This window comes from Pristiophorus japonicus, chromosome 18 (assembly GCF_044704955.1).
Source record: "Pristiophorus japonicus isolate sPriJap1 chromosome 18, sPriJap1.hap1, whole genome shotgun sequence".
Lineage (NCBI taxonomy): Eukaryota > Metazoa > Chordata > Chondrichthyes > Pristiophoridae > Pristiophorus > Pristiophorus japonicus.
Window position 1 is genome coordinate 93,664,409 of NC_091994.1, and position 17,380 is coordinate 93,681,788.

At 46.7% G+C, this 17,380-nt stretch overlaps 1 protein-coding gene across 1 annotated transcript; it reads right to left on the bottom strand.

Annotated features, from left to right (window-relative positions):
* Positions 1 to 1,522: 1,522 nt before the first annotated feature.
* Positions 1,523 to 16,393, bottom strand: LOC139229362 (taste receptor type 1 member 3-like). Its single transcript, XM_070861061.1, has 6 exons — positions 16,257 to 16,393; positions 11,354 to 11,654; positions 8,890 to 9,669; positions 8,013 to 8,231; positions 4,460 to 4,577; positions 1,523 to 3,755 (listed from the first exon to the last, which is right to left on the bottom strand). The coding sequence occupies exons 1-6, from the start codon at positions 16,391 to 16,393 to the stop codon at positions 2,827 to 2,829; spliced, it is 2,484 nt and encodes an 827-aa protein (XP_070717162.1). The 3' UTR covers positions 1,523 to 2,826.
* Positions 16,394 to 17,380: the final 987 nt, after the last annotated feature.

Consider the following 17,380-nt stretch of genomic DNA (forward strand, 5'->3'; position numbering starts at 1 on the left):
TTGACATTTTTTCCTGCCTTATTTTGTTTATATTTTCCTTTTTCCGCTCGTTGTATCTTTGTCAGTTTTATTTTGTTTACATGGATTTTATGGAGAACTGATAAAGACCATGAGTGTCCAGCATGGTGAGATTGGGACCAAACTCGTCAAATCAACAACTGGGGCCCACACCAACAACCGTCCATCTCACTCACACAGCCATGGCATAGAGGGATAGCTGGTCATGGAGGAATTGCTTTGCATTGACACGCGTAGTGTTAGATACAGAGTAAAGCTCCCTCTACACTGCCACGTCAAACACTCCCAGGACAGGTCCAGCACAGGTTAGATACAGAGTAAAGCTCCCTCTACACTGTCTCCATCAAACACTCCCAGGACAGGTCCAGCACAGGTTAGATACAGAGTAAAGCTCCCTCTACATTGTCCCATCAAACACCCCCCAGGGCAGGTACAGCACGGGTTAGATGCAGAGTAAAGCTCCCTCTTACACTGTCCCATCAAACACTCCCAGAGTAGGTACAGCACGGGTCAGATACAGAGTAAAGCTCCCTCTTACACTTTTCCATCCAACTGGTTGGAGGAGCTCTGTGCAGTTCACACTGGGACATTTCCATAGCTTTGGCTGATCGGTTTGAATATCATTTGCATTGTAAACTAATGTCACTATCTGTTTATCCGGTTTATTAATTTAAACTTCACGCTCACTGATCTGCACACCACCTGGAAGATAATTCTACTCTTCATACATTGGAGCATATGAACTTGGATGTGTCGGGCACTGTATTTAATTGGATAAATCATCTACAGCTCTAATAGAATATCACAACGGGTCAGGCAGCATCTGTGGAGAGAAAAACAGGGTTAAGTTTCAGGTCGATGACCCTTCAAAAAGAACATTCTTCAGGAGCACTGAAAGGGGGCAGGGAAGAAAGACCAAAAGGGAAGGTCTGTGATAGGGTGGAAGGCAGGAGAGATTAGAGAGACAAAAGGGATGATGGCCCAAATTCAAATGGTAATGGCAGAAGTTAGAAAAAGGTTAGTCCAGATTCTTCCCCTCCCCCTTTCAGTGCTCCTTAAGAATGATCTTTTTGAACATTCGCCAGTTCTGAAGGGTCGACAACCTGAAAAGTTAATTCTGTTTTTCTCTCCACAGATGTTGCCTGACCCGCTGAGATTTCCAGCATTTTCTGTTTTTATTTCAGATTCCAGCATTCGCAGTATTTTGCTTTTGTACTCGGATAGAATAATCTGGGAGCCCAGTTCACGACTATGGGAGTGAGAGCCTCCTGCCACAGCTATTTATTATTGGAGCAAAGTCGATGGGATTGGGTTTCTAGCCTGCTCGTTATCTGGGAGAATGGGGAGAGAATTTTTTTTTAAAATCAGGCTGCTAGTCAAGCCAAGGCCGAATAACCAGAATGAAAATCCTTCTGGGCTCCGCCATGTCTGCTAATACCAGTCGTGGGTTGGAAATGATCGCTCCCCTGCTGTTTTTGTGTCAGTAAAGACAGAAGCCCTCTCGTTCCAGCAACTCCATTTATTTGGAAGTACACACAGACTCTGACAGTGATAGCAACACCAGTCTATTACTTGGCGAGCTGACATATTATGCGATTGATGTGGGCACCTGGTTAATGGCTGGGGTACAGTCCTGTTCAACAGACCACACACCCTGACCGCCATTTACCATAAGTTTATTTGAAAAATACAAAGCTGAGCAAACATCATCTTGATTTTCCGATTGAATCCGGAAAGGTGAGTAGCAGGAAGAGTGGGTTCCAGTGGATCGAGAGCAGGACTCGCATCTGAGCCCGAACCCCAGAGGTGAGAGTCCGTGTTATGATTCTCCATCTGTCGCCTGAGACAGCGCATGCTTCCCTCTGGTTCCGAAGTAGCTAACACTTGTTAAAACTTAAACTAGTTTGCAGTAATCCTTTATAAATATATTAGTTAATGGGCTGGGGCCAGCAGCGGGGTGGGATGGGGTGAGGTTAGTAAGGCAGGATGGGGTGAGGCTGGGGTTAACTTGTTGGAGTTGGCAGGGTGGAGTCAGTGGGTTGAGACTGGCAGAGATGAGGTGAGGGGAGAAGGGCTGAGGTCAGTGGGGGTGGGGTTGGGGGACTAGGTTGGTGGGGGTGAGCTAGGCATGGTGGGCTGAGAGTGTAATGGGGTCAGTGAGGGTCAGGAAGTTGGGGTTCGGGGGGTTAGGGTTGGCAGAGTTGAGTTTGGGAAGGTTGGAGTTGGCAGGGTGAGGTGGAAACTTGGCAGGGTTGAGGAATTGACGAGTTTGAGGTTGGTGGAGTTGGGGTTGGGATGGAGGGATTGAGGGCTGGTGAGGTTGAGATTGCGCTTAGGGGGTGAGCAAGGTTGCGGTTGGTGGGGTGTGGAATTCTTCAGACTGAAACCCAGCGATTTTGAAACTGGACTGCAGAATCAGCAGGTTGGGGTAGCTCACGGGGCAGCATGGCACGGATTGGCTGTTGGAGATTCACCTGCATCCCAAATCGTTCCATCTTTGCTTTGATTAAAACCAAGAGTACGGCAGCATGGCATTACAGCTGTCCTCAGTAATCCTGGGCTCAGGAGGGGACTAGCAGCCAGATTTCCCACCCCTGATCCCTATCCAACGACTATCTGTGGACTGCGAGACGGAGGGGACATCAACTTCCAATCCATGTTGGGGCTCACGTGAAGAGTAGGCACTTGGGTGAGGGACCTGAGGTGGCTGTTGAACCCGGGGGTAGGGAACCTATTGGGGCAGTAATAGATGAGTAGAATTAATGATTGGTGTCGCTATGGCTCCTAGCAGTGAGTTGTGATGGTATGTCACTGGGATTCAGTGGTGGGCGGAGGATTCTGCATAAGGCTCTGACAGTAAGATTGGGTGTTGTACTCGGGTTTAAAGAGGATGATGTAGCATTTGGGCAGGAAGTAGGCAGTGAGGATTCCATACACGCTCACAAGACCCGCAAACAGCTGCATGGACGAGATGAATTTGCCTTTGGTGGTGGCATAGGCTGGGATGAAGAAAACCCAGGCGATGAGGTAGATGAGCATAGCGAAGGTGATGTGCCGGGCCAGGTTGTAGGTTTTGGGCGAGCTTTGGCACATGAAAGTGCACAGGAAGCACACAAGAGCAAGCAAGCCATTGTAGCCCAGCAGTAGCCCAAAGCCAGTCACAAAGGCCTCATCGCACTCCATGACTATTTCTTTGACGGAAATGTCGTAGTTTGCAAAGACAGAGGGAGGGGATGTGGACTGCCAGACTGAACACAGAGCGACCTGAAGGAGGAGGAGAAAACAGACCACCAGATACCTGCCGTTGTGCTGCAGAAACCCGGGGCACCATTGTGGGATGTAGCCGGACACTCTGAACAGGCCGCTCACTTGCAAGGACTTCACCAGCATGGCCGACAGACAGCCGGCCAGACCGATTGAGAAAATGGGTTGCCTGACTGTACAGAGCAACCAGTTTGGCTTCCCCATGAAGCAGTAAAGGCTGCCGCAGGAGATGGCCATGGAGACCAGCATCACCAGGCAGGTTGTCCCTCCAGCCAGCTGGACCATGGGGGTGTTCAGATTGAGCATGAAAATGCTGGTTATTGCTGCTATGACGAGGAGACCCATGGCAGTCAGTGTGGCCAGCAGGACGGCCAGTGAATCTGTCCACCGCATGAACTCGATCGTTTTGTTCTGGCATTCCACGCTCCGCAACGTCGACCATTCATTCTTCTGGCATGGAACACACTGGTTGTCTACGGGAGAGGGGAAGGCTGTTAGATGCAGAAATTCTTCTGATACTGTATCAGTTCACTCCCAACCCCTCAGTTCAGGACCTTATTATCGACGACTCACTCCCAAGCCTCCTTCCTCAGCCAAGAGAAACTCACTGGGTCTGGGCGGTCAGACCATGGACGGTCAAGCTCTGAATGGGAGGCCATGGATGGTCAGACGCTGAATGGCCAGGTCCTGGACAGTCAGGCTGCCTGTGCCGCTTGGGGAGGGCATTGGAGGCACTCTCCAATCATACAGCATATCTGCATCGGTTTTTCCGCCCACAGCATACTGAAACCAATCTAACTCAGTCCAGTTGCCCTACGGACTCTGCCCGTTCCCTTCCCATCCCTCAGTGCATCCTGGCCTCGAGTTAGGGACTGTGGACAGGCAGTCTGATGTTTCATTTATCTCTCGTGTTGAACACTGAGAAATCTGGAGGCATTTGTTGGGCAGTTGATCTGTGACTTGATTAACTGAGTTCACAACAGTGGCTGGAAGTGCAGGTAGCTTTTGGTACTCAATTGACTGGCGAGGTGCACATTGAGTGCCTCTATTTGGGATACCGTGTTAGAGATACAAAGTGCCGGTATCTGGGACCCCTTGTGATGGACACGGAGTGCCTGTATCTGGGACTCCATCCACTAAGTTGCAGATTGGAGTAAGAGGAAATGCCTGGACTTACCGTCACTCTGAAACGTTCCTGCTGGACAATCCTCACACTCGTAGCAGCAGGAATGATATCCTTTCACCATTTTAATCTGTCCGGGTTCACAGGTGGTTGAGCAGTTGGAGCCAGGAATCTGACAGTAAGAGGAAACGGAACTTTACTTTTTAAGGGTAAATCTCCTCCGTTAGTGGTGATGACAGCGCTAGGAATGGTGGGTTCATTCCCGAACTTTGCTACCATACCCACTTCTATACGGAATCCCCTGTGCCCAGTGCCCCGATCTCTTCTGGCTCCCTGTTTTCCAATGTATCAACTTCAAAATCCTCGTCCTCAAGTTCAAGTCCCTCCATGTCCTCAGTACATTGGACTCTTCACCAGCTCCATGTCTCAGCACAGATTCCCTACACATTCAACTTGGATTCCCTATGTGCATGTGTCTGCGCGCGTGAGTGTGAATGTGTGTGAGTGTGTCCCTTCATATTCAAAACTCTGCTCAAACCCACCTCTAACCTTGCCATTGCTCACTTCTCTTACTCCTCCTGTACTGAACCTTGTAATGTTTGCTACATAATAGACTCGCTATAATAATGCTGTCTGTACAGCAATGTACACAGTGTCCGTCATAAAACGGGAGCTGGAGGCAATCATGCGTTGCGAGGAACCAGACATAGTAGGGATTACTGAGACATGGCTAAAGAAAAATCAGGACTGGGAATTAAACATTGCAGGGTATAACACATTTAGAAAAATTGCAGAAGGGAAACGGGGGAGGTGGAGTAGCTGTACTTATTAGGGATAACATAATGGCAGTAGAAAAAAATGACGCCGCTATCAGCAAGACAAAAATAGAATCCATTTGGATAGAGATAAAATATAACAAAAGGATCAATCACACTAATAGGTGTAGTCTACAGACCACCTAATAGTGGAAGGGAGGCGGAAGAAGAAATATGTAGACAAATTAGGGAAATGAGTTAAAAAACATGAAATTATAATTATGGGGCATTTCAACTACCCTAATAATTGGACAGAAGAGGTAGGTAAAGGGGATAAGGGAATGGAATTCTTACAATGAGTAAAAGACTCCTTTCTAAACCAGTATGTAGAAAGCCCAACAAGGGGGATCTAGTGAACCAGGGCAGATAAGAGAATTAAAAGTAGGGGAACATCTAGGCAATAGTGACCATAACATAATACACTTTAAGATGATAATTGAGAAGGACATAAATATGACGAAAACCAGTCTAATAGTTTGGAGAAAAGCTGATTTTGAAGAACTAAGAATAGAACTTGGGAAAACAATATTGGCAAAAAAAAAAGCAGAGCAGAAATGGGAAACATTTAAAACAGTGTTCAACAGAGTGCAGGAACAATATATTCCGCTAAAAGGAAAGAACAAACTAAACACTAAAGAGACTCCATGGATGAATAAAGCCATAAGGGAATAATTGAGGGTAAGGAACGAAGCATACATTAAGTACATAGGCAGCAGGGGAGTGCATGATAAGGCAGAATACGAAACGATTAGGAGAGAAGTAAAAAAAAACAATTCGAAAGGCAAAGAGGAACTATGAAATTAAATTATCAAGGAACATAAAACAAAATAGTAAAATAATTTACAGGCACATCAATAAAAAAAAGGAAGGAAGGTTGGGATGGGAATAGGGTTGGGATGGGGATGGGTAGAAAAAATAATGGAATACCTATTAAAGGAGAAAATAGAAGAACATCTAGAAACCAAAAATATAATAACGAATAGTCAGCATAGATTTCAAAAGGGAAGGATTTGCTTGACCAACCTCATTGAATATTTTGAAGAGGTAACAGAGAGAGTAGACAATGGTAATGCAGTAGATGCAATTTATCTAGATTTTCAAAAGGCTTTCAATAAGGTACCCCATACTAGACTGATGAGCAAGGTCAGAGAATGCGGAGTCAGGGGACAAGTAGCAGAATGAATAGCTAGCTGACTTCAAGACAGAAAGCAGAGAGTAGGGGTAGAAGGTAGCGATTCACAGTGGCAGAAGGTGGGTAGTGGTGTTCCACAAGGATCAGAGCTGGAACCACTGTTGGTCACAATTTATATTAACGATTTAGAAAAACCCAATTGGGGGGGGGCGATAGTCAATACTGAGGATGACTGCAATGAATTACAGGCTGACATTAATAAACTTGCAGAATGGATATATGAAGTTTGACACAGATAAATGTGATGTATGACATTTTGGTAGGAAGAATAGGGAGGTCAATTAGTACTTGGAGGGTGTGAGTCTAGGTGGGGTAGAAGAACAAAGGGATCTCGGAGTACAAATACACAAATCGCTAAAAGTTGCGACACAGGTCAGCAATGCCATAAAAAAGAAAAACAAGCACTAGTGTTTATTTCTAGTGGTACAGAATTGAAAAGTAGGGAAGTTATGCTAAACCTTTATTGCATCTTGGTTCGACTACATTTATTTCTGGTCGCCATATTGTAAAAAGGATACAGAGGCGATACAGAGGCATTGCAGAGGGTGGATGAACAGGCTGGGTCTCTCTTCTCTTGGGGGAAAAAAAGACTGAGGAGGTGACCTAATAGAGGTCTTTAAAATTATAAAAGGTTTTGATAGTGTGGATCCAGGGAGAATGTTTCCACTTGTGGGGAAGAGTAAACTAGAGGCCATCAATACAAGGTAGTCACCAAGAAATCCAATAGGGAATTCAGAAGAAAACTCTTTACCCAAAGAGTGGTCAGAATGTGGAACTTGTTACCACAGGGAGTGGTTGAAGAGAATAGTATAGATGCATTTAAGGGGAGGCTAGACAAGCATCTGAGGAAGAAGGGAATAGAGGGTGATGTGGATAGATTTAGATGAGGAAAGACAGGTGGAGGCTCGAGTGGAGCATAAACGCCGGCATGAACTGGTTGGGCCGAATGGCCTGTTTCTGTGCTGTATACCCTATGCAATAAAGCCACAGAGAGCATATCATGTACATGCATCAGGATGATGCCAGGGATGGGAAACTATAGTTATGAGGCGAGACTCGAGATACGGCGACTATTCCCACTGGAGCAAAGAACACCAAAAGGTGATTTACGAGGCACATAGAAATTTGGCAAAATTTCATTACATCACCCGTTGTTGCAATGTGGAATGCTTTGCCACAGAGAGTGGTTGAGCCGCACACCATTGAATCTTTTCTGAGAATATAGGGGGGGGGAGGGGGAATGGGAAGTAGACGGATGCGTTGTTGGTGTTGGAGAGGCGAGGGGGAGGGGGGGAGGGATCGGGAGAAGTGGGAGGGATGGGGAGAACAGGGAGAATGAGAGATGGGGAGAATGAGAGAAGGGGAGGGATGGGGAGAATGAGAGATGGGGAAAAGGAGGAGGGATGGGGAGAAGGGGAAAAGGAGGAGGGATGGGGAGAAGGGGAAAAGGGGAGGGATGGGGAGAAGGGGAAGGGATGGGCAGAAGGGGAGGAGGAGGAAGAATGGGCATGGGGAGAGATGGAGGAGGGTTGGGGAGAGATGGAGGAGGGTTGGGGAGAGAAGGAGGAGGGTTGGGGACGGATGAGGAGAGGTCCTTTACCTTGTTATGCAGAGAGTTCCAGTGGATCAGGCGTGTATTAATTAGAAGCTCCTTGTCTAGTGCTCTATATTCGCCAATGATTCTGAACTCAGGAGTCGAATTCCCCCCTTTCCATTGCCAGTTAATAATGTCATATCCTATGGGTGGGTTCCAATGTTCGTCGAAGAAAATGGATCTGTTGTGGAGAATGAACTTAACTTGTTCAAGTTCTTTGAGGAGCTAGATGGAAATCAGGAGTTTTAATCAGTGAGGAAAATGTCTAGACTTTATATAGAAGAAAAAAATGGTGTTTGTCTGTCTGAGAAACACTTGCTCTCCAGACTCACACATGAAGAATGGCCACGTGTGAGCTATCAGATGTTAGCTAACATTATTGGAACTCGTACTTCAGCGAGAGGAGGGGACCTGCATCCCAGTGAGAGTCAGCACCTTCAGGAGGGGATTCAGGAGGTTGTGGGTTTATGTCCTACTCCAGAGACTTGAGCACATAATCCAGGCTGACACTTGCGTGCAGTAGTGACAGAGTGCTGCACTGCCGGAGGTGTCATTTTTCAAATGAAACCTGGTTTGTTTCTTCAAGTGGTGTTAAAGATCCCATGGTATAATTTGATGAAGAGCAGGGGTCTTCTCTCCATTCTCCTGGGCCACAATTATCCCTCAACCAACAGCACAAGAAACATATGAATTGGTCATTACTGCTCTATGGCTGACTCATTCACTGATATAATAACATTCACTATAAAGACTAATAGTGTATTGAGCACTTTGAGATATTTCTCAGAGATAATGTTAGAAATGCAAGTCTTTCTTTTCTAGTTAACTACTTTCCTTGGCCTTCAGTCTGTCCCCCTGAGATCCCTCCCTGCCCAGCTCTCACCTGCCATGGGTAAATGGTGTTCCTGGTGCAGGTTCCTAAGTCACAGCGGAGCAGTCGGTGGAGTGCGTGAGCCACGCTATAGACTGCAGAGTAAACGTTAAACGAAACGCGCTGCAGGTCTTCACCAACAATCGCAGCAGCTTCATCGACAGACAGTGTTGAACAATTGTTGCACTCTTCCTCTTTCAGTGGTTTCTCATCACTGCCGCAGCTTTGAGGCTTCAGACTGGGCAACTGGCTGAGGGCCAGTGCGGCGGTTACGTAGCTCTCAAACCCCGGGATATGACCACTTTTAACAGCCACGCCCAGAAAGGTCCCGATACTCGAGATGTTTGGAAAGCTGGTGACGATTTCAGAAGTGGCCCAGCCCTCGCTGGCAATCCACACCTTGCCTGTCACATTCTGCTCAAACATTATCGTCATCAATGCATAGGCGTAATTCTGATCAGCGAACACAGCCGTGACATTAACCCGCGAGCGGACAATGCTCGCGATGACTGCCACCATTTTCCTCTGAAATTTGGATCCCGATATGCTCATGGGTATCAGTTCCTCATACGCAATGCAAATCCCTTTTTTGGAGGCGTGTTTTGTGAAATATTCCATTCCCCTTCGGCCGTATATGTCGTTGGTCCCAATCACTGCCATCCAGTTCCACTGAAACATCTCGACAATCGAGACCATGGCTGCTGCCTGGACTTCATCCGTGGGAATCATCCGGAAAAATGATGGGAAATACGTTCTATCACTAAACAAATTGCTCGAAGCACTATAACTAATCTGGAACAAAAAAAATCATATAGGTACACACAAGGGAATTGGATTAACATCAGTAGTGAAACAGTCAGTGACATAGAGCTCTGGGGTGAGGGATTACTAAGTGACAGTATGAGAAGCTGGATTACCATCAGTAGAGATAGTCAGCAACATTGTGGGGTGGGGGGTGGCATTGCTGAGTGACAGTGTGAGGGAGATGGATTATCAGTCGAGATACAGTCAGTGGTGCAGCTACAAGGCACAAATCAGGAATGTGATGGAATACTCTCCACTTGCCTGGATGAGTACAGCTCCAACAACACTCAAGAAGCTCAACGCCATCCAGGACAAAGCAGTCCATTTGATTGGCATCCCATCCCATCCAGCACCTTAAACATTCACTCCCTCCACCACCGGCGCACCGTGGCTGCAGTGTGTACCATCTACAAGATGCAGTGCAATAACTCACCAAGGCTTCTTCGATAGCACCTCCCAAACCCACAACTTCTACCACCTAGAAGAACAAGAGCAGCAGGCACATGGGAACACCATCACCTGCAAGATACCCTCCAAGTCACAGACCATCTTCACTTGGAAATATATTGCCGTTCCTTCATAGTCGCTGGGTCAAAATCCTGGCGCTCCCTCCCTAACAGCACTGTGGGAGCACCTTCACCACACGGACTGCAGCAATTCAAGAAGGCGGCTCACCACTACTTTCTCAAGGGTAATTGGGGATGGGCAATAAATGCTGACCTTGCCAGTGACGCCCACATCCTATGAACGAATAAAAAAAAAAGTTTCAATAATTTCCCCTATGCAGTTCAGTAATTCGCCCCAAGCAGTCTCCCTGTTACAAGCGGTCTCTGCTTAACCTAAAATATTTGTCATAAAAAAACTGAAAGGTACTGAGAATATTTTAGGAATTAAGAAAGAAATTCCCCCTTTCCAGTTTGCCCCTGTTCCACGTGAGGTGGTGGCTCTTGCTAGGAACCAAGTCACAGGCACTGGTCACACTTTGCACCTCCCCATGTAACTGTTCTTGGTACAAGAGCTCAGACAGTGAGTGTCATCAGGCTATTTGATCATGGGGAGTATTACAGCTGATCCCAATCCTGTCCTCACCCAACAAAAGAACCGGTGAGGAGACGAGGAGAAGTATTTTTATGCAGTGAGTTGTTGCGATCTGAAATGCACAGCCTGAAAGGGTGATGGAAGCAGATTCAATAATAACGTTCAAAAGGGAATTGGATATATACTTGAAAAAGAAAAACTTGCAAGCTATGGGGAAAAGAGCAAAGGAATGAGATTAATTGGATAGCTCTTTAAAAGAGCCAGCACAGACACAATGGGCCAATTGGTCTCCTTCTGTGCTGTATGATTCAGTGATTCTAACATCCACATGCACTTTCCAGCAAAGATCCACAGATAGTTATCAGGAGCAGGGACCCTGGCTGATGTTCCCTTCCCTAACTCATCACTGAGGATAATAGTAGCCCCCATACTGTTTCCCCCACTAGGATTATCCACGATGGTCTGCTCTGTTCCTCCGCACTGCACTGCCTGATATTTAGGAAGGGATACTGGCAGTCACACTAGGGGGAATATTTTGGGATAGGGCTGTGTAGAGTGTTGTGTTTTAAACCGATGTATTGATTCCCAAGAATGATAGTGGCCCTCTCGCCAGTGACTGGTTCCTCCATCGTACCTGTGGAATGAGGAGGAAGCTGAAGAGTCGAGCGATCACTCTGGACAGCTCGGAGGTAGAGGGGCCGAGAGTGGCCAACACTCGTGCACTATAATCCGTGTAATCACACTTCACTTCAAACCCCTCTCCATCCTTTGCGGCCAAGAAGGAAATGGCTGATTGCATCGCGACCGAGGACTTGAGATGGGTGTCCTGGATGTCGTATCCCAGCATCACGTCTGGTAGGAGAGTGCTTGAGTTATTGATCTCTTCAATGGCAAACTTCATCGCCTGAAGCCAGCGGAAACCATCAAGGTGGAATCTGCGTCAAGGAGCGTTAGAATATAGGTCAAGAAATAACCACTGGCTGAATCGTAAGTGATATGTCCTTACTATACAGTATAAATGCACACGAGGCCCATACTTGAGAGAAGGTCACTCTGTGACCTGTCCTTTATTAGCCAGCACTGAAGTGACGAAGGTGGGTGGAAACATAGAAACATAGAAAATAGGTGCAGGAGTAGGTCATTCAGCCCTTCTAGCCTGCACCGTCATTCAATGAGTTCATGGCTGAACATGAAACTTTAGTACCCCCTTCCTGCTTTCTCGCCATACCCCTTGATCCCCGAGTAGTAAGGACTTCATCTAACTCCCTTTTGAATATATTTAGTGAATTGGCCTCACCTACTTTCTGTGGTAGAGAATTCCACAGGTTCACCACTCTCTGGGTGAAGAAGTTTCTCCTCATCTCGGTCCTAAATGGCTTACCCCTTATCCTTAGACTGTGACCCCTGGTTCTGGACTTCCCCAACATTGGGAACATTCTTCCTGCATCCAACCTGTCCAAACCCGTCAGAATTTTAAACGTTTCTATGAGGTCCCCTCTCACTCTTCTGAACTCCAGTGAATACAAGCCCAGTTGATCCAGTCTTTCTTGATAGGTCAGTCCCACCATCCCGGGAATCAGTCTGGTGAATCTTCGCTGCATTCCCTCAATAGCAAGAATGTCCTTCCTCAAGTTAGGAGACCAAAACTGTACACAATACTCCAGGTGTGGCCTCACCAAGGCCCTGTACAACTGTAGCAACATCTCCCTGCCCCTGTACTCAAATCCCCTCGCTATGAAGGCCAACATGCCATTTGCTTTCTTAACCGCCTGCTGTACCTGCATGTCAATAACTGATGTACCATGACACCCAGGTCTCGTTGCACCTTCCCTTTTCCTAATCTGTCACCATTCAGATAATATTCTGTCTCTCTGTTTTTACCACCAAAGTGGATAACCTCACATTTATCCACATTATACTCCATCTGCCATGCATTTGCCCACTCACCTAACCTATCCAAGTCACTCTGCAGCCTCATAGCATCCTCCTCGCAGCTCACACTGCCACCCAACTTAGTGTCATCTGCAAATTTGGAGATACTACATTTAATCCCTTCGTCTAAATCATTAATGTACAATGTAAACAGCTGGGGCCCCAGCACAGAACCTTGCGGTACCCCACTAGTCACTGCCTGCCATTCTGAAAAGTACCCATTTACTCCTACTCTTTGCTTCCTGTCTGCCAACCAGTTCTCAATCCACGTCAGCACACTACCCCCAATCCCATGTGCTTTAACTTTGCACATTAATCTCTTGTGTGGGACCTTGTCGAAAGCCTTCTGAAAGTCCAAATACACCACATCAACTGGTTCTCCTTTGTCCACTTTACTGGAAAAATTCCAGAAGATTTGTCAAGCATGATTTCCCTTTCACAAATCCCTGCTGACTTGGACCTATCATGTCACCATTTTCCAAATGCGCTGCTATGACATCCTTAATAATTGATTCCATCATTTTACCCACTACTGAGGTCAGGCTGACCGGTCTATAATTCCCTGCTTTCTCTCTCCCTCCATTTTTAAAAAGTGGGGTTACATTGGCTACCCTCCACTCGATAGGAACTGATCCAGAGTCAATGGAATGTTGGAAAATGACTGTCAATGCATCCGCTATTTCCAAGGCCACCTCCTTAAGTACTCTGGGATGCAGTCCATCAGGCCCTGGGGATTTATCGGCCTTCAATCCCATCAATTTCCCCAACACAATTTCCTGACTAATAAAGATTTCCCTCAGTTCCTCCTCCTTACTAGACCCTCTGACCCCTTTTATATCTGGAAGGTTGTTTGTGTCCTCCTTAGTGAATACTGAACCAAAGTACTTGTTCAATTGGTCCGCCATTTCTTTGTTCCCCGTTATGACTTCCCCTGATTCTGACTGCAGGGGACCTACGTTTGTCTTTACTAACCTTTTTCTCTTTCCATACCTATAAAAACTTTTGCAATCCACCTTAATGTTCCCTGCAAGCTTCTTCTCGTACTCCATTTTCCCTGCCCTAATCAAACCCTTTGTCCTCCTCTGCTGAGTTCTAAATTTCTCCCAGTCCCCAGGTTCGCTGCTATTTCTGGCCAATTTGTATGCCACTTCCTTGGCTTTAATACTATCCCTGATTTCCCTAGATAGCCATGGTTGAGCCACCTTCCCTTTTTTATTTTTACGCCAGACAGGAATGTACAATTGTTGTAATTCATTCATGCGGTCTCTAAATGTCTGCCATTGCCCATCCACAGTCAACCCCTTAAGTATCATTCGCCAATCTATCCTAGCCAATTCACGCCTCATACCTTCAAAGTTACCCTTCTTTAAGTTCTGGACCATGGTCTCTGAATTAACTGTTTCATTCTCCATCCTAATGCAGAATTCCACCATATTATGGTCACTCTTCCCCAAGGGGCCTCGCACAATGAGATTGCTAATTAATCCTCTCTCATTACACAACACCCAGTCTAAGATGGCCTCCCCCCTAGTTGGTTCCTCGACATATTGGTCTAGAAAACCATCCCTTATGCACTCCAGGAAATCCTCCTCCACCGTATTGCTTCCAGTTTGGCTAGCCCAATCTATGTGCATATTAAAGTCACCCATTATAACTGCTGTACCTTTATTGCATGCACCCCTAATTTCCTGTTTGATGCCCTCCCCAACATCACTACTACTGTTTGGAGCTTCCCCTTTTATACCTGAAAGTCCAGGTTAGGAGTATCTCCCACAAGTTCACCACCTAGTGGTCAATGTTCTCACAGTGTACAACTTAGGTCAGTTTATACATGGGTTACAGTGACAGTTAAATACATGACAGTAAGAGCAGGAAATTCTCCCTCAGCAAAGAAGCGCCAAATCACAAAAACACATTCCCTTCAATGAAAGCAAGTTACTGAGTGACAATGTGAGGGATTAACATAAGTAGAGATACAGTCAGTGACACAGGGCGCTGAGGGTGGGGTTACTGAGTGACAGCGTGAGGGATTAACATCAATAGAGATACAGTCAGTGACAGTTTGCTGGAGTGAGGGGTTATTGAGTGACAGTGTGAGGGATTAACATCAGTAGAGATACAATCAGTGACAGGGTGCTGGGGTGAGGGGTTACTTAGTGACAGTGTGAGGAAGCTGGATAAACATCAGTAGCGATACAGTCAGTGACACAGGGTGCTGGGGGAGGGGTCACTGAGTTACAGTGCGAGGGAGCTGGATTAATATCAGTAGAGATACAGTCAGTGACACATGGCTTTGGGGGGAGGGATTACTGAGTGACTGTGAGGGATTAACATCAGTAGAGCTACAGTCAGTGACACGGTGCTGGAGGAGTGGGGTTACTGAGTTACAGTGCGAGGGAGCTGGATTAACATCAATAGAGATATAGTCAGTAATACAGGGTGCTGGGGGTGGGGTTACTCAGTGACAGTGTGAGGGAGCTGGATTAACATCAATAGAGATATAGTCAGTAATACAGGGTGCTGGGGGTGGGGTTACTCAGTGACAGTGTGAGGGAGATGGATTAATATCAGTAGAGATACAGTCAGTGACACAGGGCGCTGGGGCGAGAGGCTACTGTTCCTAATGTAAATGATTTGCAGGCAGTGTGGCTCACTGTTTTCATTCTGTACTAGTAGAATTCTATCTCAGTTCACCAACTATGTTGTCCTTTAATTCCTACAGTGTGAGCCGCGACAGGGAGCTTTAGCAGGATACGCGCTCCTGGTTTGTTTCCTCCTCTCGCACCAACACACACACACATTCCAGCAAGGGTCCGCATCACTGATTGATTTTGCCTCTCCATAACCCTAGGGTACTGAGGCCGATTGCAGCCCCTTCCACTGCCGCAAATGAGATGATCATTCAAAACTCACATCCTGACTCACACAATTCCCCTTCATCTGTGCTTGGTGACCTACATTGGCTCCCTGTCCACCAACGCCTCAGTTTTAAAATTCTCATCCTCGTGTTCAAACCACTCCATGGCCTCGCCCCTCCTTATCCCTAAAATCTCCTCCTGCTCTACCAGCACCCGAGATAGCTGCGCTCCTCCAATTCTGGGCTCTTGAGCATCCCTGATTTTAATCGCTCCACCATTGGCGGTCGTGCCTTCAGCTGCCTGGGCCCTAAGCTCTGGAATTCCCTCCCTAAATCTCTGCAACTCTCTATCTCTCTCTCCTCCTTTAAGACCCTCCTTAAAACCTAACTCTTTGACCAAACTTTTGCTCACCTGCTCTGATATAGAAACATAGAAAATAGATGCAGGAGTAAGCCATTCGGCCCTTCGAGCCTGCACCACCATTCAATAAGATCATGGCTGATCATTCCTTCAGTACTGTACTATCTCCTTATGTGGCTCGGTGTCAAATTTTGTTTTGATAATTGCTCCCACGAACCACCTTGGGATGTTTTACTACGTTAAGGGGCTACATAAATGCAAGTTGTTGTTGAACTAACTGCAGGGAATAGGGTTTGAAGCTTGCACTGTACGGGTCTGTATGTGTCAGTCCCATATCAGGCTGCTAATGGAATCAGATTGCAATCCAGAACAAACAGCGCGCCTTACCTTTGACACTTTGTAGATTCTGATTTTGCTTCGCCGATCCAGTTCATGTCGGAGTAATAAATGGGAAAGAGCCCTCCGAGAATGTAATCGCCGGCAGCCTGGAACTGGTCAGGCGGCTCTCCGTGGGCTGTGGACATGGCCACATCACACCGCCCGCTTGGAATCAGACAGAAAACCACCCAGCAACAAAGGTGAAACATATCAAGCAGTGGAGCTGGAACAAATGAGACGAGTGGGTGAGTGAGTGCTTTCTGCTCACAGATCTCACTATTTGCATCAGATGTCACCAACATTGATGTATGCATTGTGTACACTTCCGACTCTCAGTCTCTCCACCTAAACCTGAACCTTCCTGTTCCCTTTTCAGAACCTGTCACACCCGCGGTGTATTTCCAGCACCTCCCGTCATTATTGGACATCCCGTTTGTTCTCTTGCGGTATTTGTGAGTGAGAAGTGTTGTTATTCTACAGGTACCTGTGGCCTGAACAGCCCAGACTTTGTTTTCCAAAGGCTGGTTTGCTCTGCCCATCTCCCCATCCCACACCACCCGCCCCCATTCTCCCCTTCCCCCACCCCAGCCCTTCTCCCACCTTCATCCCCATCCCCGACCTCCATTCTTATCCCCATCCCCTACTCCGACCTCTGTCCCCATCTATCATTCCCATCCCTCATCCCCCACCTCCATCTTTCCAGGATGGTTCCATGTCCAGCTATGAAATTGTGAGCTGTGAACTTCAAACAATGGCACAAAACTTCAGCAGATGGGATTTACTTCGGAAAGGCCAGTGATGGGCACAGCTCAGTCTGGCTAGGTTTTTATCTAAAGAGTTAGAGGATATACAAATCGAGATGTAATCTATATAAAACCATAGTTGGAGACTGTGTGCAGTGTTGGCTCCACACTATAGGAAGGATGGTGAGGCTGCAGAGAAGGAGACAGCACAGATTCACTGGGACTCTGAGTGATATCAGGAAATACAAATGCGAAGAAAGACTTGATAAATTGGGGACTTTTCATTAGAATAGAGGACACTGTTTCCAGTAGTTGTGGGTCTAGAACGAGTGGCCAGAGATACAAGACTAAATGTCAGAGACTTAGAACAATGATCAAGAGAAACTTCTT

Coding starts and splice junctions, on each gene's coding strand:
- LOC139229362 (XM_070861061.1), bottom strand. CDS start 16,393: ATGTCCACAGCCCACGGAGAGCCGCCTGACCAGTTCCAGGCTGCCGGC. Junction 9,670..11,353: donor GCTTCCTCCTCATTCCACAG/GTACGATGGAGG, acceptor TTTTTGTTCCAG/ATTAGTTATAGTGCTTCGAG. Junction 8,232..8,889: donor ACACCATTTACCCATGGCAG/GTGAGAGCTGGG, acceptor ATTTCCATCTAG/CTCCTCAAAGAACTTGAACA.